Source organism: Caloenas nicobarica, chromosome 3, assembly GCF_036013445.1.
Source record: "Caloenas nicobarica isolate bCalNic1 chromosome 3, bCalNic1.hap1, whole genome shotgun sequence".
Taxonomy (NCBI): domain Eukaryota; kingdom Metazoa; phylum Chordata; class Aves; order Columbiformes; family Columbidae; genus Caloenas; species Caloenas nicobarica.
This window is the reverse complement of record NC_088247.1, coordinates 91,854,826-91,881,409: the sequence shown is the minus strand read 5'-3', so window position 1 is coordinate 91,881,409 and position 26,584 is coordinate 91,854,826. Positions and strand designations below refer to the sequence as shown.

Sequence of the window (26,584 nt, the reverse complement as noted above, 5' to 3'; positions counted from 1 at the left end):
TCTGGGGAACAGCTGGTTTGCAGTTCTGTCCGCAAACACCAGCCTGCTGTGCAGTCCTTTCTGTAGCTCAAGTATATTACCCTAGACTAACCACAAGTACATCAACAAGCAGACTCACTCAGTCCACACAGCCTAACACCTAATGTGATACTTAATGTACAAATATGCCATACCTGAAAGGAACACATCAGAGTTTCATCCACACTCATCATGCCCCCTGCATTGTCAAACTCTCCACAATAATTTGGAGCTGAGAATAGGGTGACCAACTGTCGTTTAGCAAAGAATTCATATCCATCTTCAACCACCTGTCAACACCAGAGAAATCAATACAGCTCATATAAAAAAAAGAAAAAAAAAAAAGAGAAAAGCCAGTCTTGAAGCAAACAGGACTTAGAAAGATAACAATAACTCATCAAAAAGGTATGTCTTGGCTTTCAGACAGGACACGTTTAGTCACCTTGTCTTATCTGGACACTGAATGCCAAGTCAGGTAGCTTAACCTGTCTGACATTTCCAATGTTAAATATGCATCAGCTTGACTATTCAATATTTTCATATTTGAAGTCCAATTATGCACGCTGCTAGTTTAAGGATTCCCAGCATTTTATGCTTTATACACAGAATTTGGATGTTTAACCTGCTAGTTCCGAGCACGCAAAGTCTGGATACCATCTTTGTTACAACTGTAACTTTTAAGTTTCACTTACAGTGATGTCGATCGTACAAACCTCAAGTGTAGGCTTTTTTAATAATTTTGATGCTCTAAAAGCAAAGTGGTTCTGCCATATTTCCTCTAAGAGCATAATTCATCTTTAAAATAGTACGAGTAGTATGATGCATCAGCTAAGGATCTTCCTTCTTCCCCAAAACAGAAGCCTCATGTTATAACATAGTGAAATTAGTGCACCAACTGCTCACTTCAGTCCAATCACCACCATCTTTTTATAAAGTGTCATACTTCCTTTATAAAGAACTGATGTGACTACACGAATACAGGAAACTGGTAGCAATCTTAATGAGCAGTTAAAATCTTAATATCCATTCCATACACCGACTCTAATGTTTCAGCAGTAAAATTGCAATGAGACTTAGTGAAGTGTTCTGATAGTATACCCAAGCCTAACAGTGACACAGAATAAAAAGCCTATTTTTTGTTTCACAGCAGGAGAGAGCTTTTAAAATAGACTAAATAATGAAACTGAAATGTTATACAGGAAATTGAAACCTGGTGTCCATTTAACTAGGATACTTGCTTGAAGTAACTTAATAAAAACTGAAAAAAAGTGTACTTAAAGATCGACGATGCCAAGAATAACCTTGCTTTCTGCACATTTCAGTAAGTCAAACAACCTATGCCAAAATCCTCTAGATAGCTGAACCAAAAGGAAGCCAACAGTGAAAGCTTTTATATACAGACTGATTTGCAGCAACATTCAAAATGCATTTAATACTTCCATGAAGTGAAGCAGAGGTAGTCAAGCCACAACTGCCAGAAAACTACTGGAATGGAAGAACCCTGAAACTTCAGTGTAGAATTCAAATCCAAGTCACTTCGTCACTTTAAACCTGGACACTTTACCTCTGACGTTCATGAACAGCAGTCTTAACAATAAACAGACAATACAAAAGAAAGATCAATGGGGAACCCTAGTGTTAGTATTTTACTTCACTGACATTAGACATTCAGTTGAATATGAGTCACAAGGACAGAGTCTTACAGCCCCTTTATTAGGAAGAACTTTGTCCTAAAAGTAACACAATACAAAGTAAGTTTCAAATATATCCTACTGATAAGTAGCAAAGAAGAAGAAAGTCTAGGAGAGGTTTTAAGAAGCAACAGCAGCATAAGTCATACCTGGTGAGCTCGACAGATCAAATCCAGATCATGACGATTCAGAAATTTACTGACCACATCAGCACCAAAAGTGAAAGAGACTCCACGATCATTTTCACCCCAGCCTTGCACATCTTTGTCTGGGTCAGACCACAGCAGGTCACACAGCAAGCCTTTGAAAGATAATACAAGTGAAGATGTTAGTCTTAGGAAGCATCATTCTATAGTGTAAAATAGTTTTATTCTAATTAGAGCATCTCTCCTAAAGAAAAGAAGCCTTAGCAACAAATACAGCAATACTTAAACTGGAACTCAGACAAAACATATGGTCTGTGTAAGTCTGGAGGTTTCACCCCCCTTAATCACTGGTAGTACCTTGAGATGAAACAAGTCAGAGCCAAGTAGTTATTTGAAATATTTAATCGTAATATTCAGCACATTTACAGTGACCATTTTAAGAGTTTAAAAATATTGCAGTGGGTGCATTTTAAAAGGCAATCATCAATTTCACAGCTCACCAAGAAAGCTTAGTTTGAAAGCTGCAGTAAATTTTAAAATCCTATGCAAGGCTGGTCATAAATACAACAAATAAACTTGTATAGCATGCTTCTGAACATGGAACAGCTTTCATTCTTACCTTTCTTACCACATGAAGAACCTTATGTGACTAAATCAAAATTTAATATTGCAAAATTCTGATATATTATTTCAGGTAGCACTTTCAGTTTGCTTGACTACTGTTGACTTTTCAAAAAGCCTCATGCCAACCAGTCTGGAATCCAAATTAAAACAATAAACCTCTCTGGTGTTTTAACACTGGTCAAGATCTCTTTTTCTGCTGCCAAACAAAGGTCAGCTAACTCTAGAGTTAAAAATCAGGTATTAAAAAAAATTCTCTATATCAACTGCAATGTCTTTATACACAGAACTTTCAAAGAACTTTTTTCACATAAGAACCAGGCCAATTCAATGACAAAGAAAATAAGATTTTATTTGCATTTAGAAGACAAAGAACAGCAAGTACAACTGCATTTTAGATAAAATATCTATCTAGAAATAAACTACTAAATATGGACAGCACATGACAAAAACTTACATTATTGAAATTTAGTTCTATATTGAATAACATGTTTTTTCAAAACAGAATAGTTGCACTGCAATGCGTAATTGCTTCTTAACATGAACTTCCAACACGTGACAGAAGCTGCTTGTCTCAGCTGCTTGGGAAGCGCTTCCTCTTCTATTCTCTCCCCGAAATCAAATAATCTTTAGGGTTATAAACAGTAAGAGGCAAATCTGTCCTACAATCTTTAGCAGTGGTGTAACAGAACCCTGAAACAAGTTTGTCTATACTAAACAATGCTGCTCAAGTAGGTCTGTATTGCAACATGCAATATCTACCATTGCAACAGCTTGGGCTGACCAGGAGCATACTGTAACACAGCTGACACACAGCACTCAAGATTACACACGAGTTAGTTTCCTAAAAAGCAAACAGTTGCCAGTGCTTACCAATAACAACATTTATACCTTGGCCTCATAAAATACAAATACTCTAACAGTTACCAAAGGCAACTGATTTAAGTTGGAATACAGCATCAGATTTGAGCTAACAGCTTCCAAACCCCATAGACATGTCACCAAAATAAAGGTATTTAAATTGCAGTCAAGGTAAAAAAGGCCTTTTTTTTTTCCATCAGGCTGGAAGAAAGCATCATAATGATCTAATCTTCTCCACACAAGCCACACTAATATCTACCAAAAATTTCTGTATCAACACAAACATCAGGGAAGTGGCATCCCTCCACAAAGGGACAGCTTTTAAGGACTTGTAACTTTCACAGATGTGAGACCACTTTAGCTTATTTTTCATTTTTCCACAAGATTTACTTCCATTCTGTAATATCAGTTGCCCTAAGTAGGTCCCAAAGGCCATGACTTTCTGTGTTGCTGTGCCATATGCACACATGCCTCTGATGGGACATTTCATTTTACCTCTGCTGGCAAACATTCAGCTATTGCTTCTGAAAGCAAAATTAAGACTGCAAAGCACTCCATGGATAAATAACCTTTTTAAAAAGATCTCTATACTTATTTTTAGGAGGTACTAAGAATATATATGATTTCAGTGGAGTGTCCATGGAAACCAGAACTACATTCTGCAAGGGCATTCCTGAAGAGGGGGTGGCTCAAGCAATAGTATTAGCCTGTTGAACAGAACTACCTTTTCTGAGAGCTCTGATAAATGTAAAGATAACCAAATAAATGTCAGTACAAACGAGTTTATGCATTGAGTGAATTCATAGCATAAATGGAAGAACAATGTAGTAATTTGTACTACAGAAACACTCATACAACAGTCTAGTAATGCTTCTCAGTGTTAAGTGTGTATACACCAGCTTGCACAGAAATCTTGTTGTTTAAGGGACAGCATATATATTAGTCCCTGAATTACTCCTGTGCCTCAGCACTGAGGAACATCACTGGAAGCAGAATTCTATTCCAAGGTTTAACTTTAATTTTAATTTGTGTTTCAAAAAAAGGTTTAGATGCAATATCTCCTCTGAAAGTTCATTTCAGAACACCGTTGAAATCAACACTAAAAAATATCCTATTGTACTGTTTGACAGTCTTTTCAATCCACTAGTAACAAAATTTGGAATAAATGGGACACTGAGGAAGATTATTAATCAAACCATTCAAAAGAATATTGTGCAGAAAGCGCTGGCAATTTGCATCCAAGATCTATATTAAAAGAATTAATATATTAGAAGAAAATTTCAGGACTAGCACATTGATACAAGCAATTGAAATCCCAATTGCAGTGAAGTAGGAACTGTACTTTATAATTTAAAGAGGAAGGAGACATGGCCTCAAGTAAAGAGAAGCCCAAACACTTTAATACTCAGCAAGCTTTAAACAGTTATGTTCTTTGATAGGCTAAAAGGTTCGGGTGTGCCTAAACAAGGCAAGAAAAAGAACTAGCTGTTTAGTTTCATTTGATCTTTCATTAGATTTCTAAGTTTGTTTTAATGCAAACATGGGTAACATAACCCAACTTTGGTAATGTACCCTACTCTAATGACAACCAATAACATGGGCAACAGCCTCTAACATGTCAGGTAACTTAGCAATCATGAGGAACAAGACTCACGCCTTGCACAAACATACATCAAGGAATACTGTACTGTGAACAGAGGTTGTGTTAAGTCACTGCATTGCCTGTACAGAAATTGATTAAACCCATTTCATCACTAAGACCTATTTACCGTAAATTCCAGATCACTCACCTGTGTCAGGAACATCTGTAGGTCTCATAATTCGCCGGATCTGCTCCATTGACTGGAGGTCTGGAGACAGACCTGTAAGTACAAGAAAACAAGTGACTTATCTATGTATTTTACCTGTAAAAGGGTTCCAGAGAACACACAATTAGAGGTTCAAAGTCATACAGCATCCATTGTTTCCACTGTAACATAAAGAAAAGACAGTTTGCTATAAGACAATTTAGGTCCTGAACAGAAGGACAGAGAGCAGCAAAGGGAAATCAGTAAGCAGTTTTAATTGTTTTCCTACCATCCTTGTAGCCACACAGCACAGAACTCTACAGTTAAGTATGTTCTCTTAAACAGCTTACCAGAGATAACCAGTGAAGTATGGCATTATCTAACACAAACTGGATGCAGATGACTTTCTTTACAAGCACCTTACTTTGCAAAGGCTAAAGGAAAATGCCTACCCAGCTTTAAAAGACCACAAGCCAAAGCAGCCTGCAGGTAGGACTGGAATCATAAGCCACATCACTGTATTTCAGTGTTTAACCACACATCAGCTGAGCAGAAATCACTAGGTGCTATAAACAAACACTAGACTGTGCAACTGCAATAGATAAGCAGCACAGATGTAGTCATCTCCTATAGCTCAGCTGCTTAGTCATTTATAAAACCATAGTACCTTGACTACTCAAAACCTCATCACAAAGACACAGCTCTTTTTGCATAGTTTTGCCATATTAACATGTAATTACAGCCAAAGCATGGGATTCCAAAGTCACCCTTTGAACAGTTAAAGTATCCACTCTAGAGCTTCTCTACTTGAGGCATAAGGAACTTTTCTTCAAGTATTAAGATTTAAGATTGTTGAAGCAGTCTTATGATAAAAGTGTTCTATCCCCATCAGCTTGTTACAGCTGTCTTCACAATATTTCCTTGAGGTTGTGAAGGATGGCAGAAATATTACATTAAATAGCATATCAAAGGAGTTTTAGTCAATTCTACTTACACAACAATACATGGATACTAATACAAATTCAAGCAGATAATCAGCTTTTACAATTTGACCAGCCTACCTCTTCCCCTTCCCCAGAACTGATCTATTTGCATGCAGATTACAGTATCACAAAGGCTTGTGGATTCTACTCAGCACCACACTCCAAGATAGTACAGGACAATTCTCAGTAAAATAAGCACAACCAGTTTGTGACCTTCTATGAGGTTACAGCTCTGCGTTTCAGACACCCAGAACATGAAATTCTTTAAAAGAAAACATGCTATTACAAACCATGTCTCAACCCTGTAGCTGTTAATTTTTATGCTATTTTATACCACTGTAAAACAGCAAAACTCCGAAGAACTGCCTGCATACTTGCAGACCACTTTGTAACCACCCAAGAGGTCATTTTTTCCCAAAATAACTTCCTAGCTTATATCTCAAATTCAGATGTACAGATAAAAGTTGTGCAAGATCAGCACTATATAAAGGAAATAAGAATGCAAAGTCTACTCAAGCTCACTGTCAGGCTGCTGCCACTAGTGATTGCTGCAACCGATTGCATACTGAAAGAAAACGGAAAAGTATACAATTACACTAAGATGTCTTGTCACATAATGACAGCTAAGCACAGAAAAAGTATCTTTCAGTATATTATCTTCTTGAAGCATAAGAGTACCCCTTCCCTAAGGGAAATTAAAAAAAATGAATTGTCATTACTCCTGGCAGGCTCATCAGATCCAGGCTCTAGGTTTGAACCACTTCCTGATCAGGTAGAATTGATAAAGAGTGATAGTTACTTATTTTTATAGTGTAATCCAGGGAGCTCATCAGGTCTCTTTGGACACTATGTAAGATTATCAAGTAGACTTCACCTTCAACATACATTTCATTGTCATTTATGTCACAAGAAAAGCAGAATTCCAGAGCTTGAAAATATGACATATATCCAGTATTCTACTAAACTAACATGACTTCTATCTCAGAGCTTAAGTCCAATGTGATAAGACCTATGTGTTCCATTAACACGACACTACAACATGGACTTAATTTATAGAAACTTGAGAGTAATCACGTAAGATCTGTAAAGATTAGAACTAGAGAGTGGTGTCATAGGTAAGAGGACAATACTGTACAGAATACAAAGCAGAGCAAAAGGGAGAAGTCGGGAACGGTTATGGAATAAGCTTTAACAAAGCAAGATAATGAGCAAAGTCAGAAGTTGGGAGAACAGCCTTAAAAAAAAAAGGCCAAAATATGACTTATTATGTGCAATGTGGAAAGACAGGGAAAAGATAGGGAGGTGATGGGAAGGATACAATGAAAAATCCTTTCAGCAGCATGAACATTTGGAGACATGAATGGCAAGAGAGGTTTGATTTATATTGTGAGAAAGAGAACTCAAAACAGCAGATGTCCAGAAAAGTCCAGGTAAGAAAGCTGACTCAAGATTTTAAGCTATTGTAGATAGCCTACTGGGTAAGTTAGGTGCCTTTTGTTTTACTATGTTATGCGGTTTTGCAAAGTTTTATTGTATATCCCAGAGGACAATATTTTTTTTTAAATAAACTATGCAAAAATGCGCAATATAGTAAAAAAGGCACCTACCTTATATATCTACATGCTAGCTCCAACCTCCAGCAGTGTTGAATGGTTTGTGTTGCTGCCTCAGTGTTTATTATAGTAGTAACATCATGAAAAGGCGTTGACAATCCATGACTTCATGGGATCTGGAATGCAGTTTGGATAGAATTGGAGAAAAGCGGAAAAAGGGCAAAATTTATATATGTGCTGAATGTCTACTTCCATTTATTAGGAGCCCACAGCACGTTCAGTAATCTTTTCACTTTATTTCACAGCTGCAGATCAATTGTGACAGTAATTTCAGTTACAGATGAAGCCTATACAAGTTTAAGGGACAATTAGCATTCAATAAACTAAATATTGCTTTTTGTAAGAGGATCCTGAAAGAGCACTGCACAAAATCAGTTTTCCTACTTGAGTAAATAAGAGATTAATCCCCCCAAAACATTTATAATAAAGCTTTATTTTTTCTTGAAAAATAGCTTTCTAGGCTTCTTAAATGTAACTCAGGTCTCAAGTACATATAGACACAAAACTACCAGTTTTGTCTCAGAACATAGCATTACACTGTACCTGCTAATCTTTCTTGATTACCTTCTACCACCCACCTAAGTTTAATTGTTTGTCTGAAATACCACAATATTTTGTCACCATTCATTCTTTACTGTTTCCCAAATAAAATTCATAAAGTATAATGCTACTAAAAGAGTAGCTCCTTTGCCAGTTTTTTTGGAAACTAATGTATTGGACAGCCACTGATAATTGGCTCACTCAGTGCAGAAGTACTTTTGTAGCTCACAATCTTAAAATCATGCAATCTAGCTCATAAGACAGATACCAGCTCTTAAAAAAAGAAAGACACCACGCTGATTGAGAATGAGGTAAAAAGATGACCTGTGAGAAAACAAGTACTTCCTCTAATATGTCATTGCTACCTGGAGACTGGCACAGGCTTAACTGTCTATCGTTGCATTATTGCTGTATTTACAGAGACATGACAATATCTCAGAGCATACTATGCATAAGACTCTGATAGCTTATACTAGCAGGCACTGAAAGCAGAACCTTTCAACACAAGATTCAAAAAGAGCCAGGATCATTTTTACCACACATTCCACACAGGCAGAGCTCTTGCAGAGATACCTGTAATTAATAAATGCAGGATGGCAGCCATCAATATCACTTCAAGAAACCTGCAAGAGTCTTGCTCAGTGATTTCGGGTGCTTGCTATTTCTAATTCCAAATGAAGCTGTTCAAACTAGAGGTTTCTACAGTGCTCTCACTTCCACTAGTCTCTATCTCACTGACAATGCAAGTGTGACACCAACAAGACCATCTCTGGATCACTCAGTGCAAGGCATCAAGTTGCTCAGTAATGGAGGTAATTGCAAAGAGAGCTGCAAAGAGGCAGGGATGGCTCTTACTACAAGTAATTTGAAATTGTTGTAAATTGTTCAAGTTCTTGTGACTCTGCAAGAGCCCAAAAACCTGTAAGCCATGGCTGACCTGCTCTAATGTTAACAACTGTCCTACTTCAAGCAGCAGGCTTGACTATGTGACCTCAGAGGTCCATTCCACCAACATCTTATGAAACCAGTTCAAGAGACCAAGACTAAAAAGCTGTGGTTACATGGGAAAGTTTTTCTTTCACTTCACTGCCAGGAATGACAGTTAGCTAATGCTGCATCAACAGACAGTAACAGTAACAAGTCATGTGGCTAATTAGACAAGAATTCTAGCATTCAATATCCTTCAGACAGGGACATACTGATGGGAATAACTAGATATGTGCTTGCCCCTCAGGCATAGAGGACCATGTGTATCAGGTAAGGATGATATCTGTTTGCTGCCAGGTGCATAGAAAAGCACAAGGCATAACAGCAACCTTTGCAGACAATATAATGTTAAACGTATCCAGCTAAATATCAGGTATGCACATCCACACTCCATTTGCTATAGCATTAACTCAAAGATCAGTTTAGACACAGCCTTTAAAAGGGGCCATCAGCTTACCTCCATGACAGCAGAAGATCTTCTCATCCACAATGGCTGCAATAGGCAGACAGTTAAAACAGTCTGTGAAGGTCTTCCACAGCTTGATGTTAAATCTCCGCTTGCCTACAAGAACAGTGAATGACATTAGAAAGAGAAGGCTGTTTTCTTAAGGCCAAGCTGCAATACATATCACAACCTGACCAAAAATGTTAGCAAACTGCCTTTGCAGGCCTTTATTTCCATTAGTATACTTAAGCTTCAATCTCCTGCAACAGCATTTCAATGACAGCAGAACAGCAAATAATAATTCTCTAAATGACTTTAACCTTCCTTCGAAATGTACTTTTAAAAGTTTCAAAGCAGGTTCACAGAGTATTAAAATCCTTGCAGTACAAGAGTCACTACTAGAAGAGTCTCCAAAACACAAGATCAGTCTGAAACAGTCTTTCAAAAAAAAAAATAGGTTTTGCTTACATTCATCATAGAATCCATAGATCCGATTGATGCTAGCACACTCGTGATTTCCTCTTAAGAGAAAGAAGTTTTCTGGGTACTTGATTTTATACGCCAGCAGTAGGCAAATTGTTTCCAAAGACTGTTTGCCTCTGTCTACGTAATCTCCAAGGAAAAGATAATTAGCTTCTGGTGGGAATCCTCCATATTCAAATAATCGAAGCAAGTCTGTATACTGACCATGAATATCACCTGGATAAGAAGATATTTACCAAGGATCAGTGCAATAAAGAATACAGAAATCAAGAACTTACGTCAGCTAATCACTTTTTATTAATTGATCTTAAAGAAAAACATCATTTCCTTTAAAAACAGGCCAGCAATAAGTATCGGAAAGGTGAGAACCACATTAATATTACAAACTGAAAGTACTCACTAAATGTAAATAACCCATAGTATTTGCAGAACTGCTATGTCAGTTATGAAAACAATCTGAAAACCAAAAGCTACAGAAGTCTTCAAGTTTAAGCTTCCTAACCAAACTCTAATTTGCTCAAATTAAAACAAGGTCAGAAAGACAGTCTCTAATTGAACAGTTACATGGCCAGGAAGCCACTGTGTTAAGGAAAAGTTATGTCACATTATTTATTGCAAAAACAGATTGGTAAAGAATCTTGACAGACTGGAGCAAAACTGAACATTGTACTGGCAGAGAGCACTTACTTCAAAGGTCAACCGCTTGTCGTCCTACAACACTGCAGTACTGGGATTCCCATTCCCCAGCATTTAGGGTAACTCCTCCTTGCATACAGTTATTAATATAAAAACAGTATAGAGACTCAAAGACTGATATCCCTTACAAGATATTCAACCCTGCAGGTATATCTTCGGAAAAATAACTGTCATGGTATTCATCACGCTGCCAGCTTTAAAATTAAGTAGGCTTTCCATGAAACAGCTCTGTGTGGCAATTACACCACCACAGTGCATCATATCAGACTAGCCAAAGCTAACTATCTGTGAGCTGCCTGTAAGGTCAAAGAAGATGCCAAAGCTGCTCTGCATTAACTTGTAGAATACAGATGTATTCCAGCTGATTGTAGAATTCATTACCAAAGTGATAGAATGCAAAAAAACTATGCAAGAAGCCTGCAGTACATGCTGTATGCAGTTTAAACTTAGTACCTCCTGGTCCTTTACACTAAGCATTCCATGAATGCATTTTCGCTTTTGCTGCTTTTTCAGTGCCAAAATCCCCACTTTGTAAAGCACAGCTATTCTCCAGTAGAGTGCTAACTACTATGGCCTTAAAAAAAAAGGCAAAAATTGCAACACACATCTCTCTACAACTTTTTCTATGATCTTAAAGAAAAAAAGGTTCCCAAACCTGTATGTTCTCCAGTTCAATTCCTAAAGCATACAGTGGTGAGTATATAGCTATATTCCTCTTTACTATTTCAATGAGAAATGCTATACTTCTTCCTTTGGGCAGCATTCTTCCATAACTACTCTGAACTCAGAGAAAGGAATCACTTCCCACCTTTCTTCTAATAGTGGGGAACATCATCCACTATCCAATTTCAGACTCAATCTGAAGTTTCACTGGCTAAAATAATTTTCACGTATGTTGCAATGATTCCTATTCTACTTGATATTTAGAAATCTCCAGGTCACAACCAGAAAGAAAACATAGAAGACTCCTCAGGATGACCTTGCTATGCTGAGTCTAGTACTCCAGAACTACACTACTAACACACTCTCCAAACTTCAACACCACTAGAATTAACTACCAAGTAAACATACTACAAAAAAATTATAAGTGTGTTCATTGTCTGAAATTACTTTCAGTTACACACATGAGCCAGAGGGACCAAAGCACTTAGAGGGTAAAGGAACATTTTATAGAAACAATTTTGTAAATGAACCAAAGCATTTAATATTTCATTAAGGCACTTGGCATTTTAAAAATACAGCTTCACATGGGCACAAGTTGAATTGAAGTCTACCAGATACAGCATCTTACAGTAAAAACTGCACCTATTTTAAAATGAATGTTTACATAGGAATATCTTTCATCTTACATTAAAACACAGCCATTCAAGATGTAAAAGCTTCTTTTGAACTGACTCAATTACAAGAGAAAACAACTCTATAATTGTTCTTCAGGCAATGCCTGAACACACTACAATAGTAGTTCAAAGCAGTACAGCTGCATATTTTGCTTTTGGTGAAAGCGATCACCTTTCTTTTGCTTTTATCCAAATGCATCTTTGACAATTGCTCTAATATTAAATTTAGATGCACCTGACACTTCCTGGTGCTATCATGGTGTTTGGAATCCAATTTAAAACTAACAAATGCCTTTTTTAACTGTGCATTTGCTAGCCTATTATTGCGTATCTAACAGTCCCTTTGACCACCTCGATTTAAGCAAATGAGAAAGTAACTTTGAAGAAGACTAATTATACTTTGCAGACCTTGACTTGTGTGCAATCTAAATATTTAATTTTAGTTTTTGTTTTTTATTTATCTAGGAATATGATGAGACTGTTGTATTCTTTCCAGCATATCATAAACACAACAAGGTAAAGCTGGATTTTACTTTCAACTTTATGCCATTATGCAAGCTGGTCTGCTTTTTCTTCCCCACCCTACAAAGCAATTGGTCATTTAAAAATGACTTTGCCATTAGTGTGGTTTTTTTTTTTTTTTTAATTGGTAATATCCTATCTTAATGTGAGAAACATTTCTACATTAGGCCTGCCAGGAAGAAGCCTAGGAAGAACCTGATCTATCTTTGAGCATGTTAGTTACAACAAAATCAAAGACTGCTTCAATTTTAATACTAAGACAGTTTAAGAAGCCTAATTTCATAAACTTTGTGCTTTCTAAGACTGCATCTGCTTTTAATAACTTGAAAGATGATTACAAGCCAGTATTTACAATACTTTTGCAACAGTTTTTAAAAAGCTTGCGTACCTATTAACAACAGCATACTTTTGAAGCAGTCTAGAATCTTATAAAGTTTTAGAGAGGTAAAGAACACACACATTCTAGTTTTATCCATATATTTGTCAGCAATAACGATGTTTGTTAAAATTTGCAATAAAGGTCAGGGAGTTTATTACATGGTAACTAAGCCTAACTTAACAGTCTGCATCCAGTGGTTTTTTCTTTGTTTTGGTTTTGGGTTTTTTGTTTGTTTGTTTTTTAATTGAAAGACTAACAATGCTTTCTTCAACACTATTTTTGAAAGTGTTCCACTTCACAACAAGTAAAAATCTTTGTTTTGCTTATGCTCTGAAGAAAGCAACTACAACATCAAACATTCGCTATTTTTAAGCAGCCAACTGCTTTTCGAAATAGCAATCACAAGAGTAGCAGGTCTGTGCAAGCAGTCCCTAGGGAAGTAAAAGGGACAGGTCGCAAAATCTACACTAGACGAGGGCACAAGCAGCTCTTACTGCCAACAGTACTTGCTCCTAAATAGTACTGGAAGCATCCACAACCTACCATTAGCTGCCTTCTCTCGACTTAATCCAATTCAAGTTGAAAATTACATTTAAGATCGTGAAGACCTCACTCTAATCCATATCACCCAAGTCAAGGTCACTTGCCTATCTTGGTATCCTTCCAATCCACCTAGCAGACAACTAGATTAAAACACCTACATAAAACACATACATATGAAGTTCACGTACCACAAATTTTCAGAGGTGCCTCTAGTTCCAGGAGAATAGGCTGGCTAAGAAATATTTCCCGTGATTTTATGCACAAGCCTCGAACTTCTGCTTCGGTCATCTGAACAATCTTCCCAGGACGACATCCTCGTACTGAAATGAGATTGGTTAACAACTGAAGGTAACTGTCACACAGATACATAGCAATAGGTAAGTGCAGATGAGCTGTATTTGAAATCTGTATTTGACAAAAAGCTGGCAGCACACTCCAACACATCTACCAAATGTGTTGGAATTATATATTCCAATGAATTCTAAAATTAATCCCTGCTACTGTGGTAATCTGTGCTTAAAGGTCTGTGTGCATTCCTGTTAAATCAGGGTCTCAGAAGAGAACAATTTAAGCCTTGCTTTCGTCCACATTTGGACAAATAGAAACTTCAAGAAGTGTTTAATTCAACAATCCCATCATGCTTGTGCATTCACAATAGGCAAAAAAATCCTGAGAATGAAAATCCTGAAAACAGTTTCACATTAGCACAAAATAAACTTCTTTAGGACTATTAAGTTAAAGGGGGTTAGCTAAATACAAAGAAGAAAATACAGGCTTGTTTACACTTTCGGCAGCTGAAACTGCCATATTAGGAACTTCACACTAAAATCTATGAAAGTCTGATGAAACCTTCATTCATATATAATGGCTCTTGAGATATCAAAACCTTTATGTCCAAAGACATTCTAATTAGAATGAAATTGAATTCCTAAACCAATAAGTCAGGTACTCATACCTATATTTAGCACTAAATTTTTGAAAGCATTCATATGTCATTGCATTCAAACGAACATCCTCTGGCAAGTTTATCTGCAGCTGTTTCTTTCCACAAATATCTACATGATTCCTCTGTCAGAGGCTTTAATGTGTCTTTAATGAGGCAGCAAAACAGAATAAATGTGTTTGCATTTCAGCTGATCCAGTCTTGCATCTCAACATAAACCAAACTTCAAACTAATAAGTCAGAAGGTATCAGTGTCGACAACAGGCGAACATCCTGTTCTGCTATCTGCTGTAAATGGGAAGCAACATTCAGCATTAGACTGCGGTGGTACAAAACTTTAGCAGTTTAAATCCAAATACTTTCAAACTCACACACAAGATATTACTTCGTAAAGATTTTAGCTGCAATTTCAGGAAATAAAATAAGGTTTGAGAAGAGAATAGCAAAAATTAGTTCTTCACCATAAAATACACTCCTAAGTTCCCCGTTTCCCCTCTCCAAAAAAAGATTAAGCTTGGAACTTTTTTTTTCCCCATGAAATTAATATAGCGTCCCTTTTCTTTTTATTTCTGCTTAGCTCCTAGAAAAAATACTTTTCAGAGGAGATGAGTATCATCATCTACATTGTGCAATTGGGAAAAATGGATGTAAGGGGAAATAAGTTTGTCCTAGGTCACCTAGCATTACAGCCCAAAGTGTTAAGCTCAAAAATATCTACTCTGGTTATCACTGCATACTTCTGTCCCACTGTAACTGCACATCTGAACCACTCCAACACTGTGCTATGAATTTTTATTTTTTCTTACAAATAAATGCCAGACACTTGTTGAAATGAGGTTAGGAAGAAGCCACAGAAACATGTGAAAAGGCAGAAATTAAGAATGGTTTTCTCAAGCAGGGAAAAGAATATGTGCAACTAGATGCTGGGGCAGCCAGTTTGAGTGCCAAAATAGCAGGAGAGCTAGCCTATCCGCAGCAAGGAAATACTTCACTCATTAGAATCCCACAGAACAAGGCTGTTGCATACAGGACTTCTTTCAGTAAAACTATGAATCAGTACCAGGTGGTATCTACCATATGGTAAGTCACATTCCTTTTGCTAATTAAGATTTCAACTATATTTGAGAAAGCAAATAGCTTTTTAGTAACACTTTATTATTCTTCATACATTAAAATGTTGCCTTACATATCAAAAGAAAACAAAGGCAGACATTAGAATAAAATCAAGGTGACTAGAAAACAAATGCCTACAGGCTTCCATTTCATCACATCTCAAACATCTACAAAGTGATGCACTTATAGATGCATCTTCAGCCCCATGGAGACTATTAGCAAAAAAAAAAATCTCAGGCTTGATAGCTTTGCACAGGACTTGACTATCCAATTTGCGAGGTACCAAAATGCTCCAACAATCTCCTTTTCAAATGCTTGCGTTCTGGTAGCTTACAATGTTCCCTTTCATAGACCAGAAACTCATTTTGATAGGCACAATAAACAATCATTATAGATAAAGCAAACACCTGAAAGAACAGTCTTAATACCATAACCGTTATTCTTTTCCTCTACAAACTGTGCATTCTTTTAACCTGTTTTGATAAGCAATTAAATTTTCCTCTGTATTTAACTACTTTCATAATGTTTTACGACACCAGAATTAAGCCAAGAAGTGACTTCACTGTACGCTTTTTCACATCCACTCTAGTTTCGATACTAAGACTCGGGAAAGCCCACCACACACAATGTTACCCTAGGTAGCTCCAGACCAAGCACAGAGTCCAAAATTGAGATAGCAGTTCAAAGGGACACTCATAATACTTAAAATAAATTTGATCCAATCAATATTTCTTAGAACACCAGCCTTTAGCTCCCTCTGAAACTCACATGGAGGTTTAAACTTGGAACAATTGTTTTATGGGATTGAGGCTTTAAGTGCTGCTGGGTTTTCACGCTGAAAGACACAGAGAACATGCAGTTCCTGACTTCAAAATTAACTAACTGCCATAGTCAGTGCATCCAGTGTCTTGATATTAGTTCTTTATTTTTTACAATACAGCCTTAAATGTTGCAAGCCTGTAAGAGACAAACCAACGAACAGGGCAGTGACTTATTACCACACTTGGGATTCTCCAGATAAGAGAAGTTTCTACAACGCTGGCAAGTATGTCACTCTCAGAGGAGGAGGCAACACACACCTAATGATTGCAGTTACTTCCAGCCCTTGGGAAGGATACAAATCTGGGCCACCACACCTTTGCAAGAGCACCTTTCCCCCTCCATCCCAACAGTCAGCAGCTCCACACAGCAAACTTTTAAGCTCAGTTACATTTGAAGAAGTAAGAAGCCTGGGGTTTCATGAGCAATAATCATCAATAATAGAGTTAAGAGAAGTCTTCTCCTACAATCCCTTGATCATCAATAAGGGTACTAGATATTGAAAAATAAGAAGCTACAGTGACCCTGGAAGCCTCAGCTCTTTACTGGATTCACAAAGGCACTGAAAGGTTTACCAAGTTGGACAAGTTCTCATCCAAAACAGCTGTGCCACAGCTGTGGTACAAGTATATCAGCAAGACCAAGCAAATATTTCACCAGTTTACACTACAACTAGAATTTTGTTGAACTTTCCTTGGCTCAGCTGGGCACTATATTGATTGTAAACAAGAGCATCTCTCACCATATCTAGTTTTTCAAAAACCAAATCCCCAAGAATAGATTTTAAAGGAGGTTAAGAGAAGATAGAGTGTGTGATGTTTTTCAGACTCATTTACAAATTACTGTAGCTACCTATTCTTAAAACATACAAGCCATAGCTTCATGCATTGTAAAATCTGTAGCTCACAAAAAGCCTTTAACAGCATTGGGAAAACCATCTCTTTAATGGTTGTCATTTACCCAGAGCAGCAATAGCATCTCAACATTAGACGTAAATTAATTCTCTTTAATCTAAGACGCAGATGCTGCAAACAAGCTTTGATTTACATAAAAGTCTTTCGTAGGGACAGCAATTCCTATTGTAATACACAATCCCATGTGCATAGTGCTATGTCAGAACAAACCTTTGCTGCAAGGAGCTTAAAGTGGAGCGACATAGCAGGGAATAAAGAGAATTAAAAGCAACTGTATGCATTGTACTGTCAGGCTATTATTTTAGCACAATAGATCCTATAGTAATCCAAAAGCTGCTCTAATCAATACTAAAATGGTCTCTGCATCTACACAACCTTTGATAAGCAACCACAGCAAGTCTACTAATTGCAATTAGTAATCAGAGACATGAGTTGCACAGTGGCAGGGTAGAAAAATTTCAGCAAAAAGAATATTTTTTTTTTTAATCCCTCCAGATTTATGCCAGGGAGTAGCAGATAACGTAAGGTGATACTGGAGAGGAAGAAAAATAAACAACACTAAGGAAAGTGGGTCAAGAATGGGCTGTTGGAAGTCCTATGAGCATCACTTTTTGCCATACTTTTATGAAGTGGAGAAAAGAAATTTAACTTATCCTTTCACACCGTTTCTGGTGTGCCTCTCACTAAGTAATTAAGCTGCTCATTTTGTGAAATCACTAACAGAAGTTTCTTCAACTACTAGTCAGCTGTTGTATGCACAGCTGTCCTAAGCATTTATACTGTGTTCTCTGATATCACACATGTCCTATTTACTGGACAAAACACTCACAGTTTTAGCACAACATGAAAACCTAGACAGACCTCTAAGACCTCTAAGTCTTATTAAAAATTGAGCCAGCATTACTGCTAAGAAGCCTCCTCCTTACCCTGCTTTTTTGCAGGCATATGCATTTGTGTGGCTGCACAGTAAACTGCATCAGTGAACTGATCTTGTTTTCATAGTACAAAGATGCAACAAAACAAAGACATAATCTAGATAGTTCGCCAAGCTGGAGAATACATCCACTGTGAACTTGGGCTAGGAGTAGTGAAGGAATAAGCAGCTGGTTCTGCTTCTTTTCACAGTAGCTCCAGCCAAGCATATTTCTCAAATTATGGCTTTAGAGATCTATTTTGCCAGAGTATATCTAAAAAAAACCCCAAACTACAACACAAGACTGCAAGTATGCAATTTTACAAATTGCACACAAGCAATTCCCACAAGCTTATGCTCCCTCCTCAACATTCTGTGGAATGTTTAATGATTGGCAATTAGCAACTAAGACATTTAACTATTTCTTGTACTTCAAAGTACTTTGGCGTATTTGATGAATCCTTAACAGCCACTCAGTAGCAGAAGCAGAATGGATCTGGAAGCCAAGGGTGGCATTACCAATGACTTGGAAACAAATAAACAATTCTTACACCAATTTTGGAAACATGTTCTGAAGTTATCAACTCCCAGCATTTTTAAATCCAAGTTATGTATATTCATGGTTTTAAATCAGGAATCCTACAGTGGGTTTAAAAAGTGTCTTTCATTTTGGAAAGCGAAACTTCTACTCCCTTTGTTATTTAAATTATTCAGCTGTCATCCAGAAGCAGCCACTCCCTATCTTGCAGCAAAACATTTGAGAGATAATTCAGCAACAAGTTTTCAAAGTTTCAGCATTGCTGTAACAGAATTAAGCTTAGAATGGCTTTCATTTATGTGTTACATGGCTGGACATCGATAATATAAATGAAGCCCTGCTAGGACTTGGCTCAATTCAGTAAGAAGCCTATTGCTGAATATACAGCTCCTCTGCACGGTGTACGCAGCAAAGGCTTGTACCTTTCATAGGGTACATCATCCAAACTCCCCACTAAAAATAGAAGAATCAGCCTTCTAGGGAGTTTTTTCCTGAAAAACTGTACTTTTTATATCCAAGTACTCCTAAAATCTTAATAAATTCACCTTCACTGGATGCCCTTGATATTAAGTATTTTGCTCAAGAACAGAGTGATTGCTTGTGAACTCATTTTAGTAGGACTTATTTAACATTTAAAAAAAAAAAAAAATCACTGCAGTGCAAGAGACTGCCCAAGCCTATCATTTCTAACCAGGAAACTAACCAAACAATAAAGTGTTCTTCTTCAACCCAAACTTGATTTTACATTCTTAAAATACATACTAGCCAGCAGAATTAATGCTCACGGAGAAGGAGATTTGTTAGAAACTAATATCTAAAGTTGCTTCAGGGGATACCCAAATAAGGCCATGAAAAGACAAGTCTTCCTGCATCAGCCTCACCCATTATATTTGCTTTTCATGGACCACTTGCTTCCTTACACAAAGGTTCTATAAACTAATTCATGGTCTCATTCTGGATCATGCACAGTTGCAAGAATTGCTGAATTCAAGGTTGAAGGACAAGATCACATTAGTTACTCCACCCTGTAAGTAAAATGTGTAACCCTAATGCTTGTTAGTGGTCTATATTTACTGTTTGCTTAACTACACTTGAACCTCAAACTCACACAACTATAGCAAAACATGAGGTAGAAGCCTCTCACTATGCTGGATTATGCAGTGGTGGCAATTCCTGTTCTAGTCCACAGGGAAGGCTAACCTAGCATAAAAATCTCATGAAACAACAAACTTCAGCTTCTTTCTCAAGTTTAACTTTCTTTTTCTCTAAAGCAGTGCTAATGGAATTCCTAAAACTTGAGGAAAGCAGAGGCAAATTACAAAGTTACTTCATAACTCCTGAAAAGTACCAAGGAAAGAAGTTAAATACTTAATACAAGAAACTAGGGTTTAACATTAGCTTTTCACCTCTTCAATTTCTCAGGTATTTAACTAATACAGTTATGTGGCACATACACACAAAAGCTTTGTATCAAGCTTGATATTAAAAAACACACACCAACTCAAAATGACAACAAAAAACCTCACACAGAAAATGGTGCTGTGAAACTAAGAAGACCTAGCTAATGTACTAGAGAGATCATACAGCAGTAAGAGAAGGCAGTAAACAGGTTCATTTCTATGTTAAAATTATGAATCAGATACACGTCACATTAGAGGCACCTCAGGTTGTAGCAAAGAGTAGATTCCCCTGTACACACAACCCCTTCACCGAGTACGGCATCTGACCTTACTGAGTAAAAGCCAAATATAGCATGCTTGACTTCACAGTGCTAAACCATATATTGTGTTTTGGTGGTTTGTTTTTTTTTTTTTCCCCCAAAAAAAGTAACATACCTACATTTGTAGCAGTCACTAATGAGCACTTAATTGCAGCCATCAAGTATTACAAATCCTCGTATCTACATTAAACAAAAACAGGTGGGTTTTTTTTCTTTTTATACTATGATTTAGCTGTACTCTGAGCAAGACACTGAATGAGTCAAGTAAAAACTATTCTGCAGAATGTTTAACTAAAACAGTAACTGAATCATTTAGACTTCAAGCCACAAAATAGCTGGCCAGAATAAAGGAACACTGGCACACTTTGCCTGATGCTGGGCTCTTGGCCTTCAGTGCAATCTTTCAAGCCAACTATCACATTTATCATGCACTTATAAAGCTAAAGATGAACTGGCTGATATCTGCACTGCTGTACAAACCCAGAAACAAACATCCTTCTTTCTATCCCTTCTCCCTGTTTAACACAATACCTAGCCTGCTTGAAACATATGAAAACTGCCTGTTTTCTTTCTCTCTAAAGCTTATTTCAAAAATACAACCATTGTAAGAAACTCCTTATTAAGTTGTCCTTGTTTATTTTTCTAATAACAGATTATCCAGTGATTTCAAACCAAACCAGGTAATAACCTTTGTTTATTCAAGCTTCACCTCAATGGTTTGTTTATATTGTTCTGCAACAGATCAATAAAGTTTTGGGTTTTTTTTCCCCTACGATTGCCTCTTTTTCAGTATCAGTTACGGTGTCTGTGGAACTGCAAGTACTACTGCTGTATCACACCACACTGCCATGCCGGCTGCACAGGCTAATTAGCTAAGACACTAACCAAACAAGACGGACATTGTTGACCATAATACATCAGCGCAGTAGCACTACAGCATTTAAAACTAATAAGATCTTTCTTATTTCATAAGCATTTAAAATCCACCTTCCATTTGAAAAACTGAATAACATTAAAATTTCTACTTTTATCACAACATACAAGACCTCTGAAATCAGAATGAAGTTAAGGTTGCGGCTTTCTTAGACACCACATGACACAGTAAGAACACTATACAACCAGCTTTTACAAGGCAATCATAGAAATCACACTTTGAGTTGAACATTGACGCAATAACGATTCTTCAAGTCTTCTTGGATAAGCATTTCCCAGCTTTCTTGGTAGATCAGTACTATCAGAACTAGCAGCCCTCCTAACCTCACCAAAAGTAATTTTGCTTTAGAGCACATCCACACTAAGTTCCATCAAGTGAATTCAAGTTGTTAATTTGAAATAGGTTAGCTATATTTAGGCAGGCAAGAGGTCTTGCCTAGACAAGGTAAATTTGTTTGTACAGCTATATAAATAAACATTCCTCACAGAAATCCAGCTTGTATTTACGGCTACTATATGTCTGGGTTTCTCCAGCTACATCCTCTCTTCCATATGGTAAACTCCTCAGTGTTTACTGAGACAGATACACATATATTTGAAATTGCAGAAAGTCCAGTCCAGCTGGGCTGCCTTATATTCAGACTATAAGAGACATATACAGCATAGAAACAGGAAGCCCAACGCCAGGACAGAAATATGGCAGTCTCACTTAACACCATCCACAGCACTCTGTACAAGTAAGGTCACACCTATTCCAGCACCCTTGTTTTGATACAGACAGAACTTTTTCATACATCAAAGCTTAAATTAGCTTAGAGCCTGTCTTAAATATAAGCCTAGTGTATCAGTTTAGCACAGCATTTTTGCAAATTTCAGGGCATTTCCCACAGAGGGATACATGGTGTGCCTAGATGGGGCAAAACACAACGTATTCCACATCTGCTGTACTCATGACTGTCCCGTGTATGTGCACACTCCTGTGTTGTTCACAGCTAGAAGGGACTGGAAACATCTATCCACCAGGTGGCATAGCTGGGAAAGTAGGAAGAATAAAAATAGTAATAATAATAATTATTATTATAAAAAAACCCCACACAAACCAACCAAAAACCCCACAACCACAACAAGAAGAAAAAAAAGAGTCAGGACACCGAAGCAAAAACGAGAGGATCACCTTTCTGTGTGCCATAGTGTGACTAAGTCTGACCCATGACTAGAATTTTGAATGCCAGTGCAAGAAGGAAATGGTCTTAAAACTAATTTGGCTCATTCACTTTCATGGCTATACATCAGTCAAAATGTTTTAGTGGAACTATGGAATTTTGTGTTTATATGATCTATAAATCTTTGGAGATTCACTTATGAGTGATTTATTTATCAAAAATATTATAATAAAGCTAAAAGTATCACCAAGATCAGTCAGGCACACAACTAAGAGCACTGGCATCACCCTCATTTGTCTAGCAAAGAAACAGGAATAGGATGAAACCAAATACTAGACAAATTGTAAGACAATTCAAAACAAGCTCTTACTATTCCTAAATTCATTAGTTAGTGATACCTTATAAATAAATTCTGTTTGGAGAAAAGTGAAACTACAGTGTATACTGTATGCATCAAGTCTGAATGTAGCAATGGCTTATGTGCTCTACCTTCCATCCCTCCATGGTAGGAAAAAAAGAGAGTAAGAACATGGTATATGCAAAAGAACATGGAAATTGAAAGCTAATGTCCTAGAAGACTATCACCATACATTATACTATGGTTCAGTTGAGTCTTTCTGAAAACGATCCCAAATTTAACTCAAGAATTAATCAATCTGACTTTCAGCACTCAAAAGATCTCTAAAGTACACACGCATTCAGGCTAGGCATGCATGCACACATATTGAGGGCCGGGAAGATGTTCTTGATGTATTCTTCCGAGCAGCCTGGCTACAGGCCACCTCACATTGATAGCTCAGAGAAAAGAAAATAAACAACTAACCACAGCACATGGAGGGTAAGATGATCTAAGTAGGTAATTCCAATCAAAGGCAAGTTAATTTGTCATATAACCCAAAAGATACGTAGCCTTGAACAAGGGTAAAATCAGTTAGAGTAACCTAATTAAAGTAAGAGCGAGAACTCCTGACAACTAATGTCACAGGCTAGAAACAGGTGTCACCAACCCACAAACCAATGACAGCAGGAAAGTTTCCTGTTGCTGTGGCTTTTGATATGTATTTGCTACCCTTTAAAATGTACATGCAGTAGCCACTGAGAGACAACTGTAGACTGCTATCAAACTTAACACCATTCATTTCACTCCATGTAACTAAAAGGACTAAATGTGCGTCTCATGGCATTTCATAAAAATGTCTTTTGATTAATGTGCATTTTTAAAGCTCAAAAGCCATGTTTCCTTGCCCTTCAAGTCAAAGTTGAAGTGTAATGGAGGAAAAAAATGCTTTAAACTCAGTAATTGCTTCAGAGATGAGTCAATAGAAATTTTTCTATGCAAGCAGCATGAGAAAGGATCCATATTCACTTTACCAGAACAGGTCAGCTATGCAATAGCAGGAGCTCCAGAATGTGAGCTGCCAATTGCACAAAAAAAAAAGCTTCATTGTGAAACACTACTATCTGAACCACAGCTTAAAATATTATACACTAGCAGTATCACAAAGACAATATCTTAAATGGAAGCAAAAATAATACACGATGCATTCTTTTAAGTTTTGTTTTGTTTTTTTTCCAAACAGAACCTGCAAAAATCTATTCCCTTTCAGATACAACATGATGTACAAGGCACTCCTACTACTGTTAGTAGGTAACAAGCAGCGAAAACCCACCCATTTCCCTTAAGAATCTTCCTCATCTCTGTTCAGAAGGAGAAACAGACCGAGAAACAGAGATGGAAAATTATAAGCAAAGTTTGGTTCAGAAGTTGCACAAACACAACTCTCAAGATTAAAGTACTATGGAATACAAAGCACGGATTAAGTTGCTCGAACACAAGGCACCCAATCATAACCCAAAAAGGCAAAAAGTTGCAACACAAGTATTTGTGGCGTACATAAAAGGTATGAAACATTTTAAAATTCTTATTTAAAAAAAAAAAGTAGAGTAATATTTAAAACAACCCACCAAGTTGCATACCAAAACACGACAGAATCCCCTCTTCTTAAAGGAATCAATGTTTAAGTAACAACACTAACAAGCACTGAGCAAAAGTACCAAACATATTTTTAAGTGTCTCAAAAAATCCCACCACCACACACATACATGCATTTTAATGTCCCCCAAAAATCTGCACTGTGAAGTCAATGTTTACTAGGTTATTATTTGGTTTGTCTTAAAAACCTACATACTAATCTGGTTTTCAACATCCAGAAAAATGGAGTTTTATCTGTATTAGCGATCACATATAAACATCAACTGATGATACCTGCAGTTTCTTCATACTACACTACACTGCATAGCTTAAATCACAAACATAAGCACAACTGCCCAAAGTCTGTATGTATTTTAAAACACTGATTTTATTGTACATTAACTAAGTTTCACATCTAAAAAGATAAGAATTACTAAAAAAAAAAATCCTCAAAGCCCTAAAAAGTCTGCTTTGCAGTAACTCAGCTGAACAAAAGTTTCAGACTTACAAAGCTTGTTTCACTTCCAGAACTGTACATGCTCCAGAAATTCCTTTCCATAAAGCCTCCTGCAAAGTGATCCAACGACCCAAGGAGTACAGCAGCCAAGCAAAGAGCACATACCCATGCATGCACTCTCACCTCCAGCATACCAGATATTTGTTGAATGTGCAATGGAAGATTAATGTGAGAAGAGGCCTAAGAAGACTAAATATGCAAGACATAAATAAAAAGAAAATGCTTGGAATAATTCCTCAGCTTCTCCAAAAGCAAGGAGTCAGTTTCCTCGTTCTTTAAAGGAAAGACTCGCTATTTAATACACACAAAACCCTTCACAGCTTTTTTTAGCCATCCGTGAGAGCCACTTTCGGAAACTGGCCCGCAGGCGGGAAGAGGAATGTCAGGCCACTAAACCCCTTTGCTTCCACTGACACGTTCATACAACCCCACACCTAACGCCGCTGAGACACATAGTTTTAATTAAACACGGGAGACTGCGACCAACCCAGCCGGAGGAAGGGACCAGGCCGCCCATAGCCCAGCTAGAGGGTTCCCCAGCTCGCCCCTCAGCCAGGCAACTGCAGCGGGGGGAAAGCGAAGACGGAAAGCGAGACTTTTTTTTTTTTTTTGAACAGGAGAGCAGCCACTTCCCGCAGGGCCTGGCCCGGGGCTGTGTCGCGGCGCTCCAAGCCCCGTTCCGGCCGCCACGGCGGCGCGGAGGAGGCGCTGCCCCCGCTCCCCGGCCGCGGCGCGGGACGGGCCCGCCCCGCCCGCTTCCCCCTCACGCCGCCGGCAGCCCCGGCTCCCGCGGGGAGCCCGTGGGGAGGCGACGGCGCCCTCTCGCCCCCCCCGGCCCGGTGCGCGCAGGGGGCGGCGGGCGGGGCTGCCCGGCGTCTCGCTTACCTTCCAGCAGCCGGGTGATGAGGCTGTCCACGTTCAGCTCCCCATCCGCCATTTTGTGGCCACCAGACTCGGTCCCGGGCGGGGAGAGGGCGGGGTGGAGGGCGCTTCACGGAGGAGGAGGAGGAGCAGGGAGCGGTGGCCGCAGCTACGCTGGCTCCCCCCACCCCCCTCCGGCAGTCCCCTGCGGCCGCCCGGCTTCTCCCGCGCTGGCAGCCGAAAGCGCCGCGCCCGCTCCCTCACCGCTAAATGGGGGGACGCGGCCACCCCTCCTCCCTGCGCCTCCTCCCCGCCTCAGGAGCCGCCAGCGCGCATGCGCCCCCTCCCTCCCGCCCGCCGCCCCGCGCCCCAGGCGCCGCGCAGGCGCCTAAGGTGCTGGCGGGCTCCGCGGCGCATGCGCGGAGCCTCAGCCGCCCGCTCTCCCGCGTCCGCCGCGGGTCTCCAGGTTACGGGATGGGGCGGCCACACCGTCATCTGCCGGCCTCCCGGGAGGCAGGCGGGGCCG

General features: G+C 38.4%; 1 protein-coding gene across 1 annotated transcript in view; it reads right to left on the bottom strand.

The window, feature by feature from the left end:
• PPP1CB (protein phosphatase 1 catalytic subunit beta) overlaps window positions 1-26,380 on the bottom strand; it is a 29,176-nt gene extending 2,796 nt beyond the window's left edge. Inside the window, exons 1-7 of the mRNA XM_065631102.1 lie at window positions 26,083-26,380; window positions 13,841-13,972; window positions 10,161-10,391; window positions 9,705-9,809; window positions 5,128-5,199; window positions 1,859-2,010; window positions 174-308 (exon numbers count right to left, since the gene is read on the bottom strand). Coding sequence (XP_065487174.1) covers window positions 174-308; window positions 1,859-2,010; window positions 5,128-5,199; window positions 9,705-9,809; window positions 10,161-10,391; window positions 13,841-13,972; window positions 26,083-26,134 — 879 coding nt within the window. The 5' untranslated portion in view covers window positions 26,135-26,380. The remainder of the gene's footprint in view (window positions 1-173; window positions 309-1,858; window positions 2,011-5,127; window positions 5,200-9,704; window positions 9,810-10,160; window positions 10,392-13,840; window positions 13,973-26,082) is intronic.
• Between the last annotated feature and the right edge of the window lie 204 nt (window positions 26,381-26,584).